Below are 22,969 nucleotides of genomic sequence, written 5' to 3' on the forward strand. Positions count from 1 at the left end.
TCTGAACCCCGGAGCTTCTGAGCTTCAGTCTGACCCACCTGATCCTCTAAAAGGCCAATAACTGATAACCCCCCCGCCCCCCACCACCATCACGCCGCGACCCCTGTGACCCCTACTTTGATGAAAACGCTCCCTATAAGCCTCCTCCCACATTCCAGTGCCCGGCCAGGCCTGAACTCCCAGCATGCCTCCTGTGCCGGGGTGATCTCTGACCTTGTGGAGTCTGTAGAAGGTGACGGGGACGTCCTCCAGGCGGCAGGACTCCCTGATGAAGAGCAGGACGGCGTCCCGGCACGGCATCCCCCACAGCTCCCGGTGCACCTTCGGCCCGTGGCACAGCAGGTAGTCCACGCCGCGCTTAGCCACGATCTGCAGGATAAAATCAGCCCTCTTTATTAGTGCTAAACAATATTTTACATTCTTAAATTAGACAGTTTTGCTGGATTTTCTCAGTCAGTTTTATGAGGTAGAGTCACCTGGAATTCAGGCTTTCAGTTAACAGCTGTGCTGAACTCACCAAGAGTTAATTACTTGAATTTCTTGCCTCTTAATGTGTTTGAGAGCATCAGTTGTAAAGTTGTGAAGAGGTATAAATAGATAGATAGATAAATAGATAGATAGATGGATAGATAGATTTTATTACATTCTTGTTGAAACTGATAAATGTACATGTAATGTATGTAATGCAGATAATAAAATAAAAGGTAAGAAATTGTTCTGAACACAGTGTTTAGGAGGAATACAGTTGTTGTTTAACACTAATCAGCAGAGGTCTAGATCAGCAGCAGCATGTCGTACCCAGGGAGGGAAGTAGTCTTTGGGTCTGAAGTACGGAGCATCCTGCTGGCTGGTGTTTTCTGGAGGGTGGTCTCCCAGGTCGGCCTGCAGGGCGTATCCTGCCAGCTGGAAATACACCTCCTCCTGCTGCCGGCACTCGGAGCGCAGCACCCGCTCCCTCAGATCAGCGTAGTACAGCCTCCGAGCTTTACGCTCACTAAAACAACACACAGAGAGAAAGAGCCATTAAATACAATTATACTGATCCTCCTCAGCTCCCACTGTACTCCGATATTTTCTTTAAAAAAAATGATTACAGCAGTCCGTTCAAGCCCACACTGCTGATGCTCATTGCTATCTTACACCCCATCCGTAGTCTATTTCACACCTTCCACCTGCATCGTTTAAAAAGCAACAGTGCTTCTGAATATTTGCTATCTTGGCAGTGAATTGTCAACACAGGCACATGACTTGTTAAAGTAGCAATCCACCAAAGTCAGAGCGCACCTGGCTCTTAAAGGGAGTTGCAGGTGACACACTGATTGGTTAATTTCATGTTACGCCCAAAATTAACGACACTCATGATTATTTAAGAGAATTAGTACACGCCTTTTGTGCGTTTCAAGCTGAGCAAGGTGTACTTTTCCCGTTGTTACGATAGTAAAGACACACTGGCTCGCCTACAGATCAAAAAACAGGACCCAAATGTTATTTATACTCCTGATCTACAGTTACTTTAGAGTTGCTCTGTATTCTCAAAAAAATCAGTTGTTGTGCTGCTGAAATGGATTTCATTTTCAAGCAGTAGCTTGTCTAGTCTAAGTAATTCCAGGTGGTTTCCAATGTATTGTTAGCTGGTCTTTATAATGTCCAAAGTGGATGCTATTGTATCCCAGCTGGTTGCTATGGTTTTGCTAAATGGTCACAATGGTATCCCAGGTGGCTGCTATGGTGCTGATAAACTGGCTGTGGTGGGATCCCAAGTGGTTGCTGTGGTTTATCTAAGTGGTTGCTATTGTGTTGCTTGGTGGTTGCTATGGTGACGCTAAGTGGACGCTAGCTTGATGCTACAGTGTGAAAAAGGTAAAGGTGACTGCTATGGTATTTCACGTAGTAGCCTGTAGTTGCTAGCCAGTCGCTATGGTCTCCTAGGTGGTTGCTATGGTATTTCAGGTGGTCACAACAATGCCGCAAATGATCTAGTCAAGTTTTTGGATGCAGTTTATGAAAAGAGCACCTTACCTAATGTGCAGCTTTGTGTTTGTACTGCAGCCAGTGCTTCAGTTAATACAGGGCCCGTTTTGTTTGAAGTTTGAAGTATTTAGTAAGGAATTAGAACCAGGTCCAGCAGAACTCACCAGATAAGGCGCCCGTTCTCCACGTAGTACTGCACTTTCAGACAGAGCAGCGGGGGAATCCACCTCTTCTGATTCCCCTGTAGAGAACACAAATCAAGCAGCTATTTAACTTATTTTCCTTGGTCTACCTGTTTAACATCTACTACTTAGTACACCAGTGACGACTTTCTTCTTCAGGACATTGCAAACAATTGTTCATGCTATGAATAATATTTGATGTTTTGCAGTGTCTTAAGCCAGTGGTGCCCAACCAAGATCACAAAGTATTTTTTAGTGGTTTCCTGCTTTAACGTGTTATATAGTACACCAGTGACGACTTTCTTCTTCAGGACATTCCATACAGCTGTTCTGGCTGAGAATAATATTTGTGCTCTAATGGTTCTAATTGATTTTCCATCTTCTCTCAGCTTCACAGTTGCTTGTTTTTCACCCAAAGACTCTCATAGCTCTCTGGTTTTCATATTGGTTACTCCTCTACCTGGAAATAAAAGCTAAAATGTTGATCTTTTGCTTTATATGCATCTTTTAATATAAAATCCATTTTTTTAGTCTACAGCAGAAATAAACAGATTGACCTCACTGTTCCATTACTTATGGATGGGCTGTAGCTGCTTGATGTTTGTGTGTTACCATATAAACCATATAAATAAAGAAATTCAGGGCATCACCCACCTTCCCCGAGTCCTGCTTCCACTCCTTAGGAAAGTACTTGGCCAGCCTGTCCTCCAGGTCCACAAACATGTGCTCATTGTCTGCAGGACGCACCAAAACACACAGACAGGAAGTGAGACTTCTTTCACACAGCAAACAAAAGCAGCAGCTATTCACGCGTGAAATTTGCTTAACAATGGGCTCAATTAGAGAGAAGACAAAGAGGACTCGGACCATCCTGCGGAGCATCTCCGGCAGACAACAAAACCATCGGGTGAGGGGACGGTCTAAACTGGAACTGGAAAGATCCTCCTGAACTAACTTACATTCGGTTTAAGAATTTAAAGGAGAATGTCCGGCCATCTGTTCGTGACCTCAAGCTCAGGTGTACTTGGGTTCTTCGGCAGGACAATGACCCAAAGCACAACAAAAACACGACCACCTCCGAATGGATTAAAAATAAGCTAATTTAAGGTTTTGGAGTGATCTAGTTAAATCCTCCAATGTGTCTGAATTAAAACAATTCTGTAAAGAAGAGTGGAACAAAATCCCTCACTGCCAGTTATCAGTAAAGCTTGATTGCAGTTGTTGCCACCAAGTGTGAACAACCAAGTTATTAGATTTAGGGGACAAATGCTTTTTTACACATGGCTAGATTTAATAAATACAATTATTATTTAAAAATCATCATTACATTATTTCTCTCTTAAATTCTCGGGTCAACAATCAAGGGAAGGCTTTGACCCTCGCTTAAACCATTAGTTTTCTCTCTCTCTCTCTCTCTCTCTCTCTCTTCCTTTCTCTCTCTCTCTCTTCCTTTCTCTCTCTCTCTCTTTCTCTCTCTCTCTCTCCGGTGGAATTCGTGAACACATGCCAGAGTTAATAAAGTTAATATAGCTGGAATTCCGTCCAGCTTTAGTGGTCGCTGCTTCCCCCTCCCTCACCACAAACACAAAGCAGGGATTGTGTAAGAGGTGAGCAACTCCAGATTACAGAGGTATTTGAGGGAGGAGAAGAACGCTGGAAGAGGGGATAAAAAGAAAGAGGTGAGAAAAAGAGGAAAACGAGAGGCCTGGCGCTGTTGGTATAGTATTAAGTGGACTGGTGTGAAATAGGGCCTGTTTACACTGGAATTAACAGCAGTTTTGTTAATCGGATCATGTTCGGATTTCTCTTGTCTGCATTAAATATATAAATGTTCCAGGAAAAGATGACGATATAAGGAAGCCATGCCCCGCCCCCCTGAACACTCCAGATTGCACATATCCCTGATTTTGGCTGATAACCCAGTTATTTGGGCTTTGAGTTATATAAACAAGGTTAGATGAAATGCTGAAGAAATGAGGCAATGCTTAATTTTTATTACAGCAATATAAAACTATAAATCTCAGCTCACAAAGAACCTGTTTTACAGCTCTTATTACCTCATTTATGTAATACAGAACTAATCATAATAGTATCACAGCTCATTGCTATCTTTTCACACCTTCCACTATCTTTGTTTTAATAGAAACGGTGCTTCTGGTTACAGGGGTTGGATAATGAAACTGAAACACCTGTCATTTTAGTGTGGGAGGTTTCATGGCTAAATTGGAGCAACCTGGTGGCCAATCTTCATTAATTGCACAGAGAGTTCATTAATTGAGCATAGTGTAAAGGTTCAATTAGCAGGGTAAGAGCACAGTTTTGCTCAAAATATTGCAATGCACACAACATTACGGGTTGACAGCAAGTCTTTTTGATGTATCAAGAGCCACGGTATCCAGGGTAATGTCAGCATACCACCAAGAAGAACCAACCACATCCAACAGGATTAACTGTGGACGCTGTAAGAGGAAGCTGTCTGAAAGGGATGTTTTCGGGTGCTAACCCGGATTGTATCCAATAAACATAAAACCACAGCTGATCAAATCACGCAGAATTCAATGTGCACCCCAACTCTCCTGTTTCCACCAGAACTGTCCGTCACTAAAATAAATGAATGTGGTCTAAAACCTGGTGTTTCAGATTCATTGTCCAACCCATGTATATATACACTGATGGGTGTGGTGGTCTGGAAATTAGGTGTGTTTAGGTAAATGTCTGGTGTATCGCTATCTTGGCAATGAAAAGTACAGGTACGACACTAACGGAATACAACCTAGACAATCCACCAATGTGACATGTACCTTGGTGCAGATATGAGCCCTATAATTGCTTCACTGGTATTTGAGAGCTTCAGTTCTTTAGTTAATCCCTGCCTGGGAAACCGGTCTGTAATGATCTGGACCGAACCTCCGGTCGAGTCAGGAGGGTACTTACCCTTAACTACAGTCAGTCCGAAATAGTGCAGCTGCTTCACTCCCAGAAGCTCAGAGACCCGAGAGAATACATCCTGTCCAGTAGCTTTCAGCTGGAGACAAAAGAGGACATCATTTACTATCGATACAACAGATAAAATACTATATATGGACAAAGTAATTAGAACATCTGCTACTAACTCACTGGTTCTTCTGAAAATAAGGGTATTAAAATAAATGTATACTCATTTGATCTTTTAAAAAATCAGGGTTGTAAATGTTCTTGTAAAATAGCATCTGAGCTTTTGAGCATTTTGCACGATGGCTGCACAGCTAAACGGTTCCCACTGTTCCCTGTGGTATCTGAGGTGGTTGCTATATGGTTGCTAGGTGGCTGCTAAGATGTTGCTAAGTTGATACTAGGGGTTGCTAAGAACTTGCTATGGTATAACTGTCACCCACTAAGATGTTACCATAACTATGGTATGCTGGTCGTTGTTATGTTATGGATAAGTGGTCATTGTGGTGTTGCTCCTGTGTTGCCAGGTGGTTGCACTAATGTACCCCTGGTCCTTGCTGTACAGTTGCTAAGTGGCTTCTTTGCTGGCTGGTTGATATGGCATTGCTAAGTGGATGTCCAAAGTGGTTGCTATGGTGTTGCTGAGGTAGTTGCTAGTTGTCTGCTGTGGTATAGGTAGCTATTTGTTGCTTTGTGATGTATCAAGAGCCACGGTATCCAGGGTAATGTCAGCATACCACCAAGAAGGAATAACCACATCCAACAGGATTAACTGTGGACGCTGTAAGAGGAAGCTGTCTGAAAGGGATGTTCGGGTGCTCACCCGGATTGTATCCAAAAAAAAAAACACCTGAGCTCTACCAGAGCTCTACCAAAGCAACTCACAGCAACTGCTTTTACTCTGTTTTATTCAGCATTAATATAAAAATTACACATAAAAAACTATACATTTCAGACATATCAGGGAAACAAAATTACTTATATTAAAATTAACTTTCTTACTTACCCCCACACTGATGTCCAGAGTTTCCTTGGTTGGGAGCAGGACACACACTGTTCGCTCTTGTTTGGCTAGGACAGACATTTCAGACCCAATATCACACCGATATCTCACTAAAATCACCCCAAAATCACCATAAAATCATTCCCCGTCCCTCTCCAGACCACGGAATCCACAAAGCGGCCTCATCTCTCCACAGCTGAAACAGAAAACACACAAACACACAAAAGAAATTCATCATTACGGGTTTTGAAACAGCAGCAGTAAGAGATTGTGCTGTAATTGCGATTGGTGGAACCGGCCTGGTCAGTGCTGGCCTGCAATCAGCCCCCGATTACGTTACAAAATCATCTATTCAGACCTAATTATTATTATATAAACTGCTGCAGTTACATAATCCTCACACCAAGTCCAGAGTCCAGCAGATAAAGCAGAAATTAACTCTTAAATCAACATTAAGGGCTTTACTTACTCGGTTATCACTAACCAGTTAAACTAACTACTATACTCAGACCAAATAACAACCACATAAACAACCCCCCCCAACCAACACAAATCAGCCAGATCAGATAAGCCCACTTCAGAAAAAGCAGAAAAGTGGGCCAGACCACATTCCTCGCATTATTTACCCAAACTGCAGCTCCTTCACCTCAGCTGAGAGAGGGCCGGTCACCATCATTCATTCTTATTGGCCGATACATTGTTCCAGAAATAATTGCGATAAACAATGTTATATTAATTTTAAGGTCATTTTATGTCACTGATTTAATTCACTCATAAAACAACATGCATAAACATGCATTTATATCCATTTAAAAAGCAACAGACTTTTGATAATTAAGAATATTTAGACATTGAATAAATTAAATTTATTATTTCTTAATACTAACTAGTGAATAGGATTGTGTATACAATATGGGGCTTATGATTCAGTATATTGTGATATACTACAATTCAGTAACCAAAACCATATATTGTAATTGTTTAAATAACATTTTAGTAAAAAAAAAAGAGCCATAGTATAAAAACACAATCAAATTTATAAAATCTTAACCAATCAAAAAATAGAGTGTTGCAGTATATGTATATCGCAATATATTTGATCGTATTTATCTGTATCATGATATATATCGCCAAATTCTTACCAATACTCAGCACTGGTTCTGATTGGCTGGCCAGTATTCTGACTTGTTTAGAAAGCAGTCTGGGCTGAAACACTCCTTATAACTTCAGTGTCCGAGGGATTTTGTGCATAAAAGTGTATATTATTTTTATTAGATTCCTTATTTAAAAGATTAATATCACAATCCGTCACAAATCATACAGTCATATCACTCAACAAAAACAAGCTGCACTGCACTGAGCTTTGGGAGATGGAAGTGGGCGGGGCTTGAGTCGTGGATCCGCTCGGTAAAATCCTGCACTGATTAGCGGAGGTTTATCTCTCCTAATCAATTAATCACATTAATGAAAGAAGCAGGGCTATCTGATCCCCACTGAGCCCTAACATATGTCTAAGAAAAATGTGTATTGGTTTGTTTCAAAGCATGAAGCGCAGTAAGATTATAGGTAGCTTATTTTTTTTTTGCCTATGCATAAGCAATTAGTACATCTGTGTACAGACAAATAATTTGATAGCTTTTTGTACTTTGAAGATATGAAGATTTTTGTGGGACAAAGGTAGGTGATTTTTTTTATTATTATTATTATTTTTAATTATTAAAATGTATAATTTATAAGAGGTTATTTAAATGACCAAAAAATTAAATCCAATGGTACCATTGGTGTGTGTTTTTTATATTATGAGCTGAACAGTGGGACCCTCAATAATAAAAAAAATAAAACTGCAGTTTATGACCAAATTAATACTAAAAATCATCCAAACTATGAAGAAAAACATAATTATTTTGTAGACAAACAAAAAAGATATGTTTTATATTTTAGATTCTTCAAAATAGCCCCTCTTGTTTAGATGTTCAGTTTTGCACATCTCTGCTGGATTTGTCAGTCAGCTTTATGAGCTAGAGTCACCTGGAATTCAGGCTTTCAGTTAACAGCTGTGCCTCATCAAGAGTTAATTACTTGGATTGAGTTGGTATACAGTGAATAGTGAATATTTAAGTAATGCTCTAATCCAGATTATGGTAAAAACTCAGCAAAGTCATCATGAAAAATATAACAAATGTAAAGAGAATCAGGAGGAGATGAACTGGAGCAGCTTCAAGGGTTCAAGAGTTTGTTAGACTGAAGCTCACCAAATACCTACCTGTATCTCTGAGTGAGTCTGAGGTAAAGTCAATAGGAACTGTCTGTTTGGACATTTAGCTAATTAGCTACTAATAATAATGTTTTTTAAAACAGCTGTGTTTGGACTCTTAACCTTACCCATTTGTTATCAATTTTCTTTTTCAATTTTGTTCTATTGTGATGCAGAACATGTTAGCATTTTAGCTAGTTAGTTAGTTAGTTTAGCTATTTTTCTCCCCGGTAACGTAGCTAACTCACCGCTAACGTTAGTGTGTTAGTTAGCTCACTGCTAACATTAGTGTGTTAGTAGTTAGCTCACCGCTAATGTTAACTCAGCTAACTTTAGTTCTCTCCCTGTTAAGGATAGCTAGCTCTCTGCTAATGTTAGTTAGCTTTACAGTAACCTTAGCTCTCTCCCCAGTAATGTTAGCTAGCTTGCCGCTAATCTTATTATCAAGATTTTAAGACTTTTTAAGGACCTGTGGGAACCCTGTTTAAAATAGTAAAATAGCTGCCACCAATAGTAATGGACTTTAAAACAGTAAATTCTGTGTTTGGACATTTAGCTAATTAGCTACCAAAAATAATGGTCATTAAAACAGTAAATGGTGTATTTAAACATTTGGCTAATTAACTACCAAAAATAATGTTTTTTAAAACAGTAAATGCAGTGTTTGTACATTTAGCTAGTTAGCTACTAATAATAATGGTCTTTAAAACAGTAAATGCTGTGTTTGTACATTTAGCTAGTTAGCTACTAATAATAATGGTCTTTAAAACAGTAAATGCTGTGTTTGGACATTTAGCTAATTAGCTACCAAAAATAATGTTTTTTAAAACAGTAAATGCAGTGTTTGCACATTTAGCTAGTTAGCCACCAATAATGATGGTCTTTAAAACAGCAAATGCTGTGATATTTGTAAAAATTATATTAAAAAAAGTAAATGCTGTGCTTGGGCATTTAGCTGATTAGCCTACAATAAAAATATCTTTAAAACAGTAAATGCTGTGTTTTGACATTTAGCTAATTAGCTAACGTTACCAATAATAATAGTCTTTAAAACAGTAGGTGCTGTATTTGGAAATTTAGCTAATTATCCAACAATAAAAACGGTCTTTAAAACAGTAAATGCTGTGTTTGGACATTTAGCTAATTGGCTACCAATAATAATGGTCTTTAAAACAGTAAATGCTGTGTTTAGACATTTAGTTAGTTAGCTAACAATAATAATGGTATTCTGCCCATTCACAGGTTTCTACCCATCAACAAGCTTCTGCCCAGCCTCAGGATTCTGCTCATCCACAGGCTCCTGGAAGTGAGCTGAAGCTTTTGGAATATGTGACTGCTGCATACTAAAGGATTATAATGTTTTAATCATATCCTTTTTTTGTGCAGCTTATGTTACGCAGTTTTCCACAATGGAAGGATGGAAAGCTGTCAAAGTTTGTTACCAAATGCCGTCATCGTGCCTGACCATGGAGCTGCAGGTAAGCAAAGATAACTTGGTTTGGTGTAAAATTGCTAAATTCTAGAGAAATCTATCAAATAATGACTAGGCAATGTTAAATATTAACGTTTTTCCAACCTAAAAAAGATGTGATGCAACCAAATAACAAAATTAATGTTTATTCAATGTTCTTTGCTATGAGGGTATTGTTTCGACTAAAATTAGGAAATATATAGTGCCAATAGTAACAATCTTGTGCATATTATTTAGCCCTATAATAAATCCTAGAATTTAAAGTCCTTTTGAGCTCCAAAACATACAGCTTAAAAATGATAAGTTTCTTTGATTTTACCAAATTGAAAACCTCTGGAATATAATCAAGAGGAAGATGGATGATCACAGACAACAAACCAAGCTGAACTGCTTGAATTTTTGCACCAGGAGTAAAGGCATAAATTTATCCAATAGCACTGTGTAAGACTGGTGGAGGAGAATATGAACTTGTTTTCTTTGCATTATTTGAGGACTGAAAGCTCTGTGTCTTTTTTGTCATTTCAGCCATTTCTCATTTTTTGCAAATAAATAAATGCTCTAAATGAAAATATTTTATTTGGAATTTGGGAGAAATGTTGTCTGTAGTTTATAGAATAAAACAACAATGTTCATTTTACTCAAACATAAACCTATAAATAGCAAAAGCTGCAATTATAATAATTACAATCAAATTAACCTTTAAAAAACATGAACATTGATTCAATGTTAAAATGTTAAAGTCTTTCCATCACAAACCTTAAGCGATATAATGCAACCCAATTACCAAATTAATGTTTATTCAATGTTCTTTGCTATCATTGTGTTGTATCGACTAAAATTAGGACAGTTATTCCATATCATCCAGCCATATATGAAACAATTTCACTCTGGTGTTTCCAAACCAAGCTAACGTTGCCTGTCAGAACATGAATCCCCACTAGAAAAGCTTCAGTCTTCAGTATCAAATTACAGATAACGTATCAGAGGAGACATGTTCTGCTCTATTAAATGAATCACACTGATTTGACCTACCTCCGGTTGTTGTTTCCCTTTAACGGTTGTGGTTGGAGATTTAGTATTGGGTGTTTACTACCAAAAGCGTCCAGTTTTTCCAGTACTAACAACTTCTTCAGAAATCTTACAACCTGAACCCTCCCACAGTTCTATCAACACTCACTCTTCATCCTACAAACAGCAGCTTTCAGCAAGTTTCAGCATGTTGGGGACAGAGATTCAGCTCTGCTTCTTTTGTGTGGTCACGTCCCACAAAGCACTGACTCAGTTCCAGCACTTTAACTTTAACACTTTTAACCTCACTGCGTTACAACTAGTTCTAAAATAATATCATAATATTATATAATAAATATTTCGTAAAAGAAAAAAGTGTTAAATAAATCAGAATAGTCTTTATATTTTTTAGATTCCTCAATGTAGCACCTCTTGCTTATATCTCTGCTGGAGTTTGAAGTAGAGTCACCTGGAATTAAGGCTTTCAGTTAACAGCTGTGCCTCATCAAGAGTTAATTACTTGAATTTCTTGTCTCCTAATGTGTTTGTGAGCATAAGTTGTAAAGTTTTGAAGAGGTAGAGTTGGAATACAGTTGGGCTGCACGATAAATTGTTTAAGCATAGTCATCGCGATGTGCGCATGTGCAGTAGTCACATCGCAGGACAGGTGATGTCACTTAAGGCAGTTAAATCAAACACGTCATGTTGCAATGTTTTGATTCTTGACAAAAGAAGTAGATACACAGTACTGTCTCTGTGTCTGTGTGAGTGACAGGCTGCTGCTGCCTGAGAAGCGTGAGGGGGGTGCAGGAGTAAACACGAGAATGTGCACCTCAGTCCAGCACAGTTTTGCAGTGCAGATATTTCCAGTTACAGCTGAATTCACGCTTTTAATCTTAGAAAAATTTACCTTTTTCTTTTTACCTTTTAAAAAGCCATTTAAATGCCTGATTAAAGGGCCGATTACTGCGATTATTGCTGTTTTCCTCAAGTTTTGAGTGCTCAGCTCTGACTTAGCTCTTGATTGGTCCAGACGCGAGACAGCGCTAAGGTGAGGGTGGGGCTGGTGACGTCATGAGCCCTGTATTGTTTAATATCGCAACTTATATTGTTGAAAAAAAGAATTTCAGAACAATTGCAATGTAAATTTTTTCCAATATCAGGCAGCCCTAATATACAGTGAATAGCCCTATTTGTGTAATGTTCTAATCCATATTATGAGAAGCAAGAACTACTTAACTAAGTAAAGAAAAATACTTTAAAGAAAAATTTAAGGTCAGTCATAAAAGGTCAGAAAAATTTTAAGAACTTTGAAAGTATCCTCAAGTGCAGTCACTACAAAACCATCAAAAACGTTATAATGATGGAACTGGCTCTCATCAGGACCACTCAAGGAAATATTTGGAAGAAAACTTTTGACAGGTGTGGCAAATAAACTAGAAGCATAAGTAATTATGTTTTAGGTCAAATTTACACAGAAATACCGAAGTTTCACAAACTTTCAAGCAATGCTTTCAGCTTCTAACCCAGAGTTGACCCAAACATCACGTGAAGATTGTCCCGTTTCTGCTTTAACTGCGTCTGAACAGTTCTAATCTCATCACTTCTGCACATTTAATGCCCTCTGGCTGAGCCACCAACTGCCACGACCAATCAATACCCCTGCCACTCACTGTAGCAGCCGCCACTCCAGCAGCCACTCTCAAAAATACAGCTAATCATCATCGTACAACCACTGCTCAACTCAAACACAGCCAGAAGATCGAGAAACAAAACCAGGGATATGTTTTACTTAAATAAAGCCATTTCCTTTACTAGAGGAGGAGCAAAATACTCTAAAACACAAGATGCATCCTTAAACTGCACTTTATCTCAATTCAGACTCCAAATTGTCTTTTTTGCAGAGCTTTTTAAGCAATAGATTGCAGTTTTGTATTTTTACCTTAAATCCCTGATTGGTTCAAAAAAGTTAACATTTATTTTTCTCAGATGTTATAAATATGAAAATATGTTTTTATACTGAAAATTTAAGTAATTAACTCTTGATGATTTCAGCAAAGCTGTGAACTGAAAGCCTGAATTCCAGGTGACTCTACCTTATAAAACTGACTGAGAAAATCCAGCAGAGATGTGCAAAACTGTCATAACAAATGTAAAATATTAAACATATTCTGCTTTTTAAACACTGTATTATTTGTTAAATAATGTTCTATGTTTTCTTTCATAGTTTGAATAAGTTAAGCATTAATCTACAGTGCAGCACATTTTAAAATAATAAAAAAACACTGAATTTACTACATTTTACTAGGGATAAATTGTGTAAAAAGTAAAATATGATTATAATTATGGTAGTAAACACACTTTAACTCAGTTTACAGCGGTAAAAACGTGTTTAAACAGAGTTTTCCCCCTGATCTGAAGCTGTGTACAGTAATTATAGCAGGTTAATTCAGTGATTATCATAAAGGAAGACTCACCGCTCTGAGCTCTGTAATGGTTTAGTCCAGACTGAGGGATCCCGCCCACAGCGCTGCGGCTCTCAGCCAGGACTGTACCATCTCACAAACCGCTGGGGGGACCAGCCCCGGTTACTGTTATTAACTAACAATAATCACCACTTTCTGCTCTAAATACCGGGGCCAGTCTTTACATATACCTATTTTAAAACTAAATAAAACCCTAGTTGATTTATATGTATATATTTTTATAAATATAATCAACAAATACATTCATTATAGAAAAACACCCCCCTCCTAAAAACTGCCATCAGCCTCCGTCTGCTGAAATAGATAAACAAGCAGTGGATCAGTCCAGGCGTTTAAAAGAGGTAATGAATTGATTTAATTAGTTTATTGAGTTTATTATGATTAAACTTTTATATGACATGTAAATACTTATAATATCTCTAAATAAATGAAACTACTGCCTCGTGACAAGTCAGTTAACTCCTGAAAGCAAAAGACTTGGGCAAATTTACTTAAAACGTATAACTCTTAAAAAGATAATTGTTAACTGTTTTTTTAAATATTAAAATCTTTTAAAACACAGGTTTAAGAGATACATAAAACAGATAACATAAAAAACACAACATAAAAAGATTTGACTCTTTTTTAAAGTGACATAAATCAGTTTTTAAGAAGATTCGTCTCTTATTATAGTAGTTTAAAATTAGTTAAAAAAACATTAAAACATTTTGGGGTGTTTTTTTGTGTTTTATCTTTTAAAAAGGAGTTCAAGTTACCTTTTAAAACATTTAAATCTTTGAACTATTTAAAGATTTTAACTACTTTTAAAAAAGATTTGATTCTTTTTTAAAGGTAACATCAATTAGTTTTTAAAAAGATTTGACTCTTATTATAGTACTTTAAATCAGTTTTTAGAAAGATTCAAATATGTTTATGTAGGGTTTTTGTGTTTTATCTTTAAAAATGAACTCAAATTACTACTTAAATATTTACAAAATAGTATAAGAAAATAGTAGATTCAATTTAAAAAAGAACTACTTTTAAAAATAAATCTCTTTATGAAAATAGTTTTAAACTACTTTTACCTATTTTAAAAATATGTATTTTTGTAAAATATGTATTATATGTAAAAAAGCTTACCTGTTAGCTATTAGAAACTCTTTACAATTATCCAAATTCTAAAAGAAAAATAGTTTTTTTTATTTTAGATGGCAGGAATAGACTTCCATAATAATGTTAAAAAATAAACAAAAAAGCAAACAAACATTAACAAATAAATTAATTAAAAAAATACACACATACAAATATTTGTATTTTTTTTTTAGTTTTTTTTTACATTTATTTTACATTTTTTAAAACAAATTTATTGAGTAATTTATAAGGTTATTTATTATGTTTATCTGACCAAACTACCTTTTAAAGAAGCATTCAAAACAACTAACGAAATTAATCTACTTTAAAAAATAATTTAAATCTTCTTAGAAAAACTGATTATCAACATTAAACTCCAAATATGAGATAATTCATTGTATATGTATTTACTCAGCTAGTTTAAAAAAAGGTTGGCAAATGTCTGCTAGAATGGGTAAAAAAATCTGCATTTCTGCATCTCAAAACTTACATTTTATGGTGTTATTTGGTTTAATTATCATGTTTAGTTTATTATGTTTATAATGACCAGTAAAACCTGCATTTTCTCAGCTGGGTTATGATGTAATTTATAGGTATTTATCCTGTTTTTCGTGTTTTATTTGTAGTTGTTTGACTCATGGCTTTTATTAGTGTGCTCATAGTGTGCAATCAGTGGGAAATTCCAGCTTAATTCATGTATTAAATGACAGAATTAACTCTCAGCACATAACTGTGTGAGTGAATCATGGGCGGTGTGGGTGGAGTTACAGTAAACAGGGGGGTTGGAGGGCTCTGTGACTCATGCCAACAGATAACTATCCCTATTTTAAAAATGGATTTTAACTAGTTCACAACCATTCAGTTCTTTTAACTTTAGATATTAAATAGTTTGTTAAAGATTTGAATAAATAAAAAAAATATTTGAACTACTTTTAAAAAGATATTTTCTTTTTATTCATAATATTCAAATTGTTGTGAAATTACATTCAAACTACTTTTTTATTTGTCTAGAATTTCCTCTCTGGGATCAATAAAGTATCTATCTATCTATCTATCTATCTATCTATCTATCTATCTATCTACAGACAGACAGACAGACAGACAGACAGGTAGGTAGGTAGGTAAATAGATAGGTAGATAGACAGACAGACAGACAAACAGGTAGCTAGGTAGGTAGGAAGGTACATAGATAGGTAGAGAGACAGACAGACAGGTAGGTGGGTAAATAGATAGGTAGATATACAGACAGACAGGTGGGTAGGTAGGAAGGTACGTGGTTAAATAGAAAGACAGACAGACAGCGAGACAAGGTAGGAAGTTACGTGGGTAAATTGATAGACAGACAGACAGATAGATAGGTAGGTAGGTAGGTAGGAAGGTAAAAAGATTGAAGAAGGTTGATAGACAGACAGGTAGGTAGGTAGGTAAATAGATAGTTAGATAGACAGACAGACAGACAGGTAGGTAAATAGATACAGTTAGGTAGAACAGTTAGGTAGAAAGGTACGTGGATAGATAGATGCCTGTAATCATGTACATATCTGCATATCTGAGACAGAACTGCGTAATATTCTGCGTACGTTACTTTTTTCTCGTTAGTAAGCACAATTTTAATAATCCTCTTAGATCGTCTTTTTCTGAGCAGTATTGGAGAAAAACAGCTGGTAATCCGCTGGCCTTCCCTGGCAGGACTTAATCTAGGAGCAGATTAGCGTGATTAGCGATTAGCTCGTCTGAGATTACACTGAATGAGGCCACTAGAAACCACAGGCCACGCCCCTAATTACCTCCACATGCATATTTACTGTGGGGGTGGGGTGAAAGGGGGCGTGGTCTTTACAGAGGAGTAATGAGGACTCTTTCCAAGGCCTGAAAAACATAATGTGGGGGGTTCAGGGGGAGGGGTTAATTAGACTCTGTTTTGCACTGTGAGACCTGGACCATTATCTGAAAACTGTACTTTTAGTTGATTCATTTAGATTTAAACATGTTTTTTAATAATTTAGACTGATTATTTTCATATTTATAAGATATCCCACTGTATGTAAATCATATTTTCCAGATAAATCACATTTTATTTCACTTTTTGCATATTTCCTGCCATGTACTTGTCCACCCTGTTACGGTAAGTAGGTAGGAAGGTACATGGGTAGATAGATAGACAGACAAACAGATAGACAGGTTGGAAGGTAGGTAGACAGATAGACAGACAGATAGGTAGGTGAGAAGGTGCGTGGGTAGATAAATAGACAGACAGACAGACAGACAGGTAGGAAGGTACATGGGTAGATAGATAGACAGACAGACAGGTAGGTAGGAAGGTATGTGGGTAAATAGACAGACAGACAGCTAGGTAGGAAGGTACATGGGTAGTTAGAAAGACAGAAAGACAGACGGACAGAGAGACAGGTAGATAGGAAGGTATGTGGGTAGATAGATAGATAGATAGATAGATAGATAGATAGATAGATAGATAGATAGATAGATAGATAGATAGATAGATAGATAGGAAGGTATGTAGATAGATAGATAGATAGATAGATAGATAGATAGATAGATAGATAGATAGATAGATAGATAGATAGATAGAGAGACAGGTACGGTAGACAGGTACTGTTATGGTAAGCTGTGCAACAGGATGCACAATTTTAGAGAAAATATAATTTTTTTAGCAATTTTCTACAGTTATTTTCAAGAATGACTGTGAAATTTTATTGTGATAGGGTGGACAACTTAAGCTTGACCGCTTTAAACTCAGTATGGAGACAATATGAGAAATATTACGTGATTTTTATGGAAAAAGTTGTAGGTTATCCCAGGATGACAGGGTGGACAAAACTTTGGACACACCTTAAATTCAGTGTTTTTTCATTATTTTAACATGTATTGTATTGTAATATGTATTGTTCAACAGTGTTTATATGAAAAATAACAGTGTAGCTGTGCTGTGAAACAAAACAACACAGTTGTTCGGTGTTTTATTGATGGCAGACTCATAAACATTAGCACTAGCATTAGCATTTGTACTAGCATAAGCACTAGCTAGCGTGAGTGCCATGAGTCCTTTCTTACGCATCCTCGTTCACGTGACCCCAGTGACCCCTGTGCCCCCTGCGACCCCCCTGACCCCAGTGTAGACAACATGATGACATCATCCCACAGCTCTGCCCCGTCCACAGACCGGGGTGGTTAGGGGAGGCGGGGGTGTATTTGGGGGGAGGGTGGGGTACTCGACCTGCTGTTTTCTTTCAGGTCCTCCTTGTTGCCTGGTGACTGAGCATTCCAAAGATCAGCTGGGTGGGAGAACAACACCCTCAGCAGGGTGGGCTTCAGATTCCGGGCTAAACGCCCAGTTTCCCGGATTTTAACCCACTCTGTTTTACACACTGAGCACTAACTGGGTTCTGCTGGTACTATCATGTGGTTATTATGGTCTAAATGTAGGCTGTGGAAATCGTCACAGTTACGCTTAGTCATAAAATATTTATCCCCAAATTTGTTAAAGGATTCAAGGAGAATTTATTGTAATTTGCATCACATGTCAGATGGAACGAAATCACACGGTCCAGTTTACACCCAAGAGCCGTTGTTCAAGTCCAGAGTGTGAGTTTTGCTGTAGCAGCATAAAGTGTCTCAATGTGGTTTAAGGTGACAGTGTTTGAAAATGTAAAAAAAAAAAATGTTTGAAATATTGAAATGTATAAAGGGCTTATAAAAATGTACAAAAAACCTGAAATGTTTAGAAAACTTATAGAAATATTTTAAAAATATATAAAAAATATAAGAATAAATGATAAAAAAATATTTTAAAAATATAGAATACTTACAGAAATATAAAGAAAATATACAGAAATGTATATAAGACTATTAATAGAAATTATAGACATTTGTAGAAAATATATAGAAAAATATTAAAATAAAATCTAGAAAATATATAAATGTATAGAGTACTTATAACAATCTATAGAAATCTATGGAATACATGAAATGTATTCTTGACTATGGAATGTATTGAAAATGTTACGTTATTTGTTTTATATTTTATCTGTTTTGAAGCCATTTAAAAAAAAAAACATATTATATAAACATATATTATTTAACTTTTACGTGGAGAAGGAAAAAAAAAGTTTAAATTTAAGGGTATACTTTTTCATGGCAAAATGTATTTATTAATTAATTTATCTATATCATTATTTCTGCATGTATTTATTTATTATTTAATATGTGCATTTATTTCTTTATATAGAGAATGAAAGTATATTAATACATGAAATCTCTTGATAATGTATTTTATTATTAATTTATATGCATTTCCTACACTGTCCCAAATTTTTCTAATTAAGGGTTGTAGAATTCCATATAAAAATGTCTATAACGGCTTATATTGGAGAGAAAGACAAATCCAACAATAATAAACCAGGCGAGTCAGAGCACATCTCCACATCTGAGCGACGGGGTAGAACTAATGTTCTAGCTAGTCAGGCATGGCGGCCTATAGAACTGGTTCCCTCCACTTTCAGAGCAATCGATGATGTAATTGTTTGGAGATGAGTTATTAGGTCATGAAATCTCTCATCCAGAGCAGAACATCAGAGAGTAACTGAGGAGCTCAGCAAGCGTAACCAAACTCCCTGCACCAGAAACCTCTTAATGCTGACAAGAAACAGGAGCAAATATATATTATTTAACATTACTGTTGTATTTTGCTCATATTAAAAGCATAGTTCCACCATTAGCCAGTGAGTGGAGGAGTGACTCTGATTACTGTTGCCACTTTTGAAGCTCCACAGTTGACAGGAATGGTGAAGTATATAGAGTATATAGGTAAATGTTTGAGTAAAATGAACATTGTTGTTTTATTCTATAAACTACAAATGACATTCCTCTTAGAGCATTTATTTGCAGAAAATGAGAAATGGCTGAAATAACAAAAAAAGATGCAGAGCTTTCAGACCTCAAATAATGCACAGAAATTATTCATAAAGAAATCAGAAATCAATATTTGCTGGAATAACCCTGGTTTTTAATCACAGTTTTCATGCATCTTGGCATCACGGTCTCCTCCACCAGTCTTACACACTGCTTTTGGATAACTTTAAGCTACTCCTAATGAACTTCATGGGTCATAGGTTGGTAATGCATTGCTATGGTACATGAGTGGGCTGCTACGGTATTGCTACAGTACAGGAACTGGTTGCTATGGCTTTGCTAAGTGAATGCTAAGGTGTTACTATATTATACTTTAGCTGTTGGTTGCTAAGGTGTTGCTAAGTGGTTGCTCTAGTCACTATGGTAGTTACATCAGCTAGCAGAGTGTTTGCCAAGGTGATTGTGGGTGGTTACTAAGTTGATACTATTGTAAAGGAGTGGGTTAATAAGGATTTGCTCGAGTACACTTGCTGGTTGCTTAAGGTGTTGCTAGTTAGTAACTACACCAATGGGTTGGTTGCTATGGTGTTACTGTACTATATGTTGGCTGTTGGTTGCTGTGTTGCCGTAGAAGTTACTAATCAATCAGCGTGGTTGCTAAGGTGCCCTATGCCCTAAGACATGAAAGGGCTAAAATTAATACTAGAGATCAACAACTGTATCATAACTTAAAATCTACATTCTTACTAAATCTTACGATGTTAAAACTTATATTAAAATTTACATTCTTAATAAAAATTACTGTTAATACCCATATTAAATTTTACATTCTTACTTAAACGTACTATGTTAAAACTTATAATAAAACTTACATTCTTACTAAAACTATGTTAAATTTTATATTAAAACTCACATTCTTACTAAATTCTTACTACTGTTTGATCTTGTCTTTTTGAATGCAATTGAACCCTTACAGCACCGTGAGTCCAGAATCTAATAGAAAGTATTAATTCTCTGGACAGTAGAGACAGTTACTCCAACAAAAGCAGGATAAACTCTTTTAATACCATTATGTGTTGAGGAGGTGCTACCACCTAGTGGAGAGTTTAAAACACTAAGGCACATAATCAATCAATCAATCAATCAATCAATCAAGCTTTATTGTCACACAGCCACAGTACAAGTACAGAGACTGGTCAAATTAACCATCAACCTGTCCACAATAGGGGGGGGTTACATGACAGGAAGACAGAGAATAGGAAATTAGAATAATATAAATTAATAATATAATAATACAATATAATATAATACAATTAACATATAATAGCCTTTTTCATCCATAATTTTAGCCTGATTTTAATGATTAACTATCTAAAACAGAGCCAGGCTGTAAATTCATATATATATATATATATATATATCCCTCACAGCAAAGAACATTAAATAAGGTTAAAAATGTAAAAATCACTATTAATTAACCTTTATTTAACATCCAGACTATGAAGAAACACATAAGAATCATGTAATAAGCCTAAAATACTGATGAGTGCCAATTTCAACATTATAATTTGTTTGATGGTCGTGCGGTGACTGCACTTGAAGATACTTTCAAAGTTCTTGAAATTCTTCTTTTCGCATTGACTAACCTTAATTTTTTTAACTTTACTTATTTGAGTAGTTTTTTTTTTTTTTCATAATCTGGATTAGAACATTACTTAAATATTCACTATTCCCTGTTTACCTGTAACTCTACCTCTTCACTTCTTTACAACAGATGCTCTCAAACACTTTATTAAGAGGCAAGACATTTAAGTAATTAACTCTTGATGAGACACAGCTGTTAACTGAAACTCATTGCAGGTGAAGCTGACTGAGAAAATCCAGCCAAGATGTGGGTCAGTCTTGGCCTACAGACTGAAGGTACAATTTATCATTTTAGAGTTAGAAATTGTATATAAAATTAATATTTGTCATTGTGGCAATAATAAACCCAACATTTAGAAATTAAATATTCCTGACAGTTTCTTTTTATGTTTTGATCATTTAAAGTGTCAGTCACGTGTTCACTCAATCATGTGTTCATCCAATCATGTGTTGCTGCTTGATGGTGATTGGCTTTTAACTCTGAAACGTCTGGTTTGTAATGAGTCTCATCAGGTGAAGTGGAGCTGCAGTGCTCTCTCAATGTAGAGGTAAATATTATTTTTATATTTAAAGGTTTCACACACTTAATGTGTAGAGTTCAAAATGTATATTAATATTTATGAGGTAGTGATACAAATGTTTTGGTTATTATAAAAGCTATTTTATTAAGGAGTTTTAAAGGTTAGGCCGGTTAGCTTGAAATATAGGTAGGTTAGCTAAATAAGTTCGATAGTTATTTAGCTGTATTAGAGAGATAGCTTAGTTAGAATAGCTACTTAGCTAGCTAGGTTAGCAATGTTTAGCTAGAAACCAGAGACTGTAAAAAAGATGGACGCCGTGTCGCCGTTCCCATTCATTCAATGAAAATGAAGCCAAAATCTTCCGCCATGTTGGCGAGCCTGACACCCGATTCTGCGCAGTAGAGACCAGAGGAGGGAGAAAGACTGTGGAGAGACAGCCTACTCATTTAAATAACCCCGCCCCTGAGGGCTGCCTCGCGGTCATAGACTGCAGAGCGGGGCGGAGCGGAGCTGACGGTCTGTTATTGGTCCCGCCCATAAGCAGCCCTTTTACACATCAATAACCACACCTTTTTTTAATAGAGCTGAATAACGTTTTAAAAAACGAATTATGTGGGGATATAAAAATTTGACAATATAAGCAGAGGTTACACTAGCTGCTGCATTTAAATAATGGAGGTAGAATTACAGTATATTAGAAAAACACGTGATTGAAAGTTGTTCTGTTTTGCCATTGAAACCTATGGGGATGGGTGGAGTTACACAGCTTTCTGCAGCCGAACAGCAGGGGGCGCCCGACCTGTGGTGGCTTCACTTTTGAGAGACGATGCTCTGTCCAGCTATATACAGTCTATGCTAGAAACCTATAAAAACATGGTAAAGCTATAAAAAATTCAAACATTAAAAAAAATGATATAAAAACATGCAAACACTATAAAACATGATTTAAAAACGTGGTAAAAAAAAAACTTAGTAAAACCGTAAAACAATGGCGAAACTATACAATATTATGATTAAAAAATATGGTAAACATGTTAAAACAATAAAACAAATGTAAAAATATGGTAAACATGGTAAAACTATAGAAACATTGTAAAAATAAGGTAAACAGGTTAAAACTATAAAAACATGATAAAAAAATATGGTCAACATGTTAAAACTATGAAAACTTGGCAAACATATGGTAAACAAGTTAAAATTATGAAAATATGCTAAACATGCTACAACTATAAAAATATGGCAGACAAATATAGCAAACATGGTAAAAATATAAAAACATGGTAAAAATGTCAAACATGGTAAATCTACATAAACATGGTAAAAATATGGAAAACATTGTAAAATTATAAACACATGGTAAAAACATGGTAAACATGGTAAAATAAAAAAAAAAACATGGTATAAACATGGTAAACATGTTAAAATATAGTAAATAGGGTAAAACTATAAAACATGGTAAAATTATTAACACATGGTAAAAACATGGTAAACATGGTAAAACTACAAAAAACATTAAAGA

At 36.1% G+C, this 22,969-nt stretch overlaps 1 protein-coding gene and 1 long non-coding RNA gene across 3 annotated transcripts in view; one reads left to right on the top strand and one right to left on the bottom strand.

Moving 5' to 3' along the window:
• The window catches only part of zgc:172136 (FERM_F1_FRMD1 and FERM_C_FRMD1_FRMD6 domain-containing protein), a 28,048-nt gene extending 14,717 nt beyond the window's left edge, over positions 1 to 13,331 (bottom strand). The window contains exons 1-7 of one of the 2 annotated variants that reach the window (XM_022682065.2): positions 13,298 to 13,331; positions 6,091 to 6,283; positions 5,088 to 5,178; positions 2,808 to 2,887; positions 2,136 to 2,212; positions 799 to 994; positions 214 to 369 (exon numbers count right to left, since the gene is read on the bottom strand). In XM_022682065.2, coding sequence (XP_022537786.2) covers positions 214 to 369; positions 799 to 994; positions 2,136 to 2,212; positions 2,808 to 2,887; positions 5,088 to 5,178; positions 6,091 to 6,168 — 678 coding nt within the window. In that variant the 5' untranslated portion in view covers positions 6,169 to 6,283; positions 13,298 to 13,331. Of the gene's footprint in view, positions 1 to 213; positions 370 to 798; positions 995 to 2,135; positions 2,213 to 2,807; positions 2,888 to 5,087; positions 5,179 to 6,090; positions 6,284 to 10,844; positions 11,114 to 13,297 lie in introns of those variants that run through there. The other variant, XM_022682066.2, reaches the window with a different exon arrangement.
• On the top strand, positions 8,187 to 21,245 carry LOC111195250 (uncharacterized). Its single transcript, XR_002651574.2, has 4 exons — positions 8,187 to 8,373; positions 9,584 to 9,647; positions 9,728 to 9,819; positions 21,146 to 21,245. It is a non-coding gene; the product is annotated as an uncharacterized LOC111195250 (long non-coding RNA).
• The last annotated feature ends 1,724 nt before the right edge of the window (positions 21,246 to 22,969 follow it).

Source organism: Astyanax mexicanus, chromosome 25 (genome assembly GCF_023375975.1).
Source record: "Astyanax mexicanus isolate ESR-SI-001 chromosome 25, AstMex3_surface, whole genome shotgun sequence".
In the NCBI taxonomy this organism is placed as follows: domain Eukaryota; kingdom Metazoa; phylum Chordata; class Actinopteri; order Characiformes; family Acestrorhamphidae; genus Astyanax; species Astyanax mexicanus.